At 40.3% G+C, this 3,551-nt stretch overlaps 1 protein-coding gene across 1 annotated transcript in view; it reads left to right on the top strand.

Annotated features, from left to right (window-relative positions):
• LOC119408313 (centrosome and spindle pole-associated protein 1) overlaps nt 1–3,551 on the top strand; it is a 51,651-nt gene that overhangs the window by 5,311 nt on the left and 42,789 nt on the right. The window contains exons 2-3 of the mRNA XM_037675111.1: nt 1,775–1,922; nt 2,023–2,202. Of these exons, the coding sequence (XP_037531039.1) occupies nt 1,775–1,922; nt 2,023–2,202 (328 nt within the window). The remainder of the gene's footprint in view (nt 1–1,774; nt 1,923–2,022; nt 2,203–3,551) is intronic.

Genomic DNA, 3,551 nt, shown 5'->3' with positions numbered 1-3,551 from the left:
TGTATGTATATGTGTGTATGTATATGTATGTATATGTGTGTATGTATGTATATGTATATATGTATGCATGTATGTATATGTATATATGTATGCATATGTATATATGTATGTATATGTATATATGTATATATGTATATGTACGTATATATGTATATGTACATATGTATGTATATGTATATATGTATATATATGTATGTATATGTATATAAGTATGTATATGTATATGTATATGTATATGTATGTGTATGTATATATGTATGTATGTACAGGTCCTTCTCAAAAAATTAGCATATTGTGATAAAGGTCATTATTTTCCATAATGTAATGATAAAAATGAAACTTTCATATATTTCAGATTCATTGCACACCAACTGAAATATTTCAGGTCTTTGTTTTAATACTGATGATTATGGCATACAATTAATGAAAACCCAAAATGTCTGTCCCAAAAAATTAGCATATTTCATCCCACCAATGAAAGACAAGTGTTTTTAATACAAAAAACGCCAACCTTCAAATAATCATGTTCAGTTATGCACTCAATACTTGGTCGGGAATCCTTTTGCATGAATGACTGCTTCAGTGCAGCGTGGCATGGAGGCAATCAGCCTGTGGCACTGCTGAGGTGTTATGGAGGCCCAGGATGCTTCGATAGCGGCCTTAAGCTCATCCAGAGTGTTGGGTCTTGTGTCTCTCAACTTTCTCTTCACAATATCCCACAGGTTCTCTATGGGGTTCAGGTCAGGAGAGTTGGCAGGCCAATTGAGCACAGTAATACCATGGTCAGTAAACCATTTACCAGTGGTTTTGGCACTGTGAGCAGGTGCCAGGTTGTGCTGATAAATGAAATCTTCATCTCCATAAAGCTTTTCAGCAGATGGAAGCATGAAGTGCTCCAAACTCTCCTGATAGCTAGCTGCATTGACCCTGCCCTTGATAAAACACAGTGGACCAACACCAGCAGCTGACATGACACCCCAGACCATCACTGACTGTGGGTGCTTCACACTGGACTTCTGGCATTTTGGCATTTCCTTCTCCCCAGTCTTCCTCCAGACTCTGGCACCTTAATTGAACCTTGAATCTTGAAAGCATCAACAACATTCGGATGTAGATCCAGAGCTTTAAAAACTCCTACACCTTGTGTTATTGCTTTGAATATTGAATCTGAATAACCTGTTATTTAAATGCTGTTTTTATTGGTCATTGCACCAACCTACATTCACGTTCAGATTGTGTCGTTTCAAGATCATTAACAAGTTAAGATGAGTTGCCTGCTGCAGATCCAGTCTCCGTAAAACAACGTTGACATACAGCTTTGGATTTGCGCTTGTCTTTTAACAAGAAAGCCATAATGTTCCCAAACAGGAGATCGCAACGAGATGGCTTGTTCGTTGCCTGCTAGACTGCTAATGCTACACGTGTTGCAAGATAATAGCACCATGCTGAAACACGCTTAGGAACTTTAGTTCCGCTGCGCATAATCTCTCGTTAATAAAATTTAGTGAGTGAAAGAATAACTGAAACAGTACGCACGTGAACCGAACCGAACATGCTGTACCGAAACGGTTCAATACACCCACATGTACCGTTAAACCCCTATCAATTAAAAATAAGTTTTCGGGTGGGGATGGAAAATCAGATCTTTTGTCTTTGCTTCAGATTCAGTGTTCACTTTGGGTTTGTTCTGTCTCTTTGAGCGGGTATTTTAAATTGATTGGTTGTCTAAATTGGCATTTAGTGGTATTTAGGTAACTGAGGTGCTGTGCTACAGATCCAGGAGCAACAAGAACTCAGGCGTCTGGAGAGGGAGGAGAGGGAGCGCTATGAGGTCCAGTTGGAGGCCGACATGAAGAACCACCAGCCCTGGGGGAGAGGTGGAGGAGGAGCCCCTCTGAGGGACAGCAATGGGGACCTCATTGGTGGGATCTGTTTATTTTTTTATTTTCCTCATTTGGAAATAGTCTATGGGAAATTAACCTGACTGTATTAAAGTTCTAATTTGACTTTCCTGTGGGCCAGCTGACCTGAACCAGATGCACAAACAGAATGAGGAGGCTTACATCAACCCAGAGGTGAGGCAAAGGAGAGCATCTGCTGCCAGAACGTCCTGCCAGGGAGAGCGGCCTGACTACACTGAGGAGGGGTCTTCTGGTGCTGTCCCAGAGTACAAGAACCATAACATAAAGGACAGGATCCCAGGTAACCATCCTCAGTCTACTTTGTGTGTTTAACTGTGTTTTTCATGAAGAATATTTTGAGTGTTTCAGCTTGTTGATAACACACATCTAGTCAATTAATTTTTTTATTGATAAAGCTCAAATAAATGTAGCGTCAATAAATGTAGTTTTAAGGTGTCTAAAAATAGCGGATACAGCTGATGTTGATACATTTAATAGTTAGATTCATAGATGGATATAAAATATACTTGAACTCAGAGGAAAATTGCAACCTTTTAAACATTTGTGTATACATTTCAACTTCTTGAGGGGTCGCCACGGTGAGATATCCTTCTCCATCTCACTCTGTACTCTGCATCCTCTGTCCTCACTCCAACTACCTCTATGTCCTCTCTAACTGGATCCACATACAGTATCTCCTCTTTGGCCTTTCTCTATCTTTTCCGGGTAGCTGCATTTCTAACATCCTTCTAAGTTATATCTATATACCCACTGTCCCTCCTCTGGACATGTCCAAACCATCTCAGGCTGGTCTCTAACTTTATCTCCCAGTTGTTCAACCTGTACTGTACCTCTGATTATCTCATTCGTAATCTTATTCATCCTTGCAATCTCAAGGAGAACCTCAAAATCTTCATTTCTGCCACTTCCAGTACTTTTTTTTCTTTTTCAATACCACTGTGTTCAGACCATACAACATAGCAGGTCTCACAACTGTCTTGTAAACTTTTCCCTTGGCCTTTGCTGACATCCTTTTGTTGCAAATCACTCCTGAAACTTTTCTCCATACTTTCCATGCTGCCTGGACTCTCTTTTTCACCTCTTTATCGCATTCACTATTTTCCTGGACAGTGGACCCCAAGTACTTGAAGTCCCGCACCTTTGCACCCATCTACCTCTCCGAGCTCCTGGAACCATATGTTCCGTCTCGGGCCCTGAGATCATCGGACCAGCTTCTTTTGGTCGTTCCAAAATCACGCCTGAAGCTCCGAGGGGATCGAGCTTTTTCAGTCAGAGGTCCCAACCTGTGGAACAACCTGCCCCTCAACATCAGGCAGGCCTCCTCCCTCCTGATGTTCAAATCCCTCCTTAAAACGCACCTGTTTGCTCTGGCGTTTAATACTGTATGAGTTAGTTTATTTTGTTCTGTGTACCTCATTTTAAATTCTGTTGTTTTATGATTGACGTTTATTTTTACTGCTTGTTTTTCCTTAGTGTGATCATTAGTGTGTGTTATTGCTCCAGTAATTTTAATTCTGTATGATGTTTTTGTTTTGCTGCCTATGTTTTGCTACATTTCTGTTAAGCACTTTGATAACAGTTTATCTGTTTTAAATTGTGCTCTACAAATAAAGATGACTTGACTTGACT

This window comes from Nematolebias whitei, chromosome 4 (assembly GCF_014905685.2).
Source record: "Nematolebias whitei isolate Nwh7 chromosome 4, NemWhi1, whole genome shotgun sequence".
Taxonomy (NCBI): Eukaryota; Metazoa; Chordata; class Actinopteri; order Cyprinodontiformes; family Rivulidae; genus Nematolebias; species Nematolebias whitei.
Note: the sequence above shows the minus strand (reverse complement) of the source record. Positions and strands in the feature narration are given on the sequence as shown.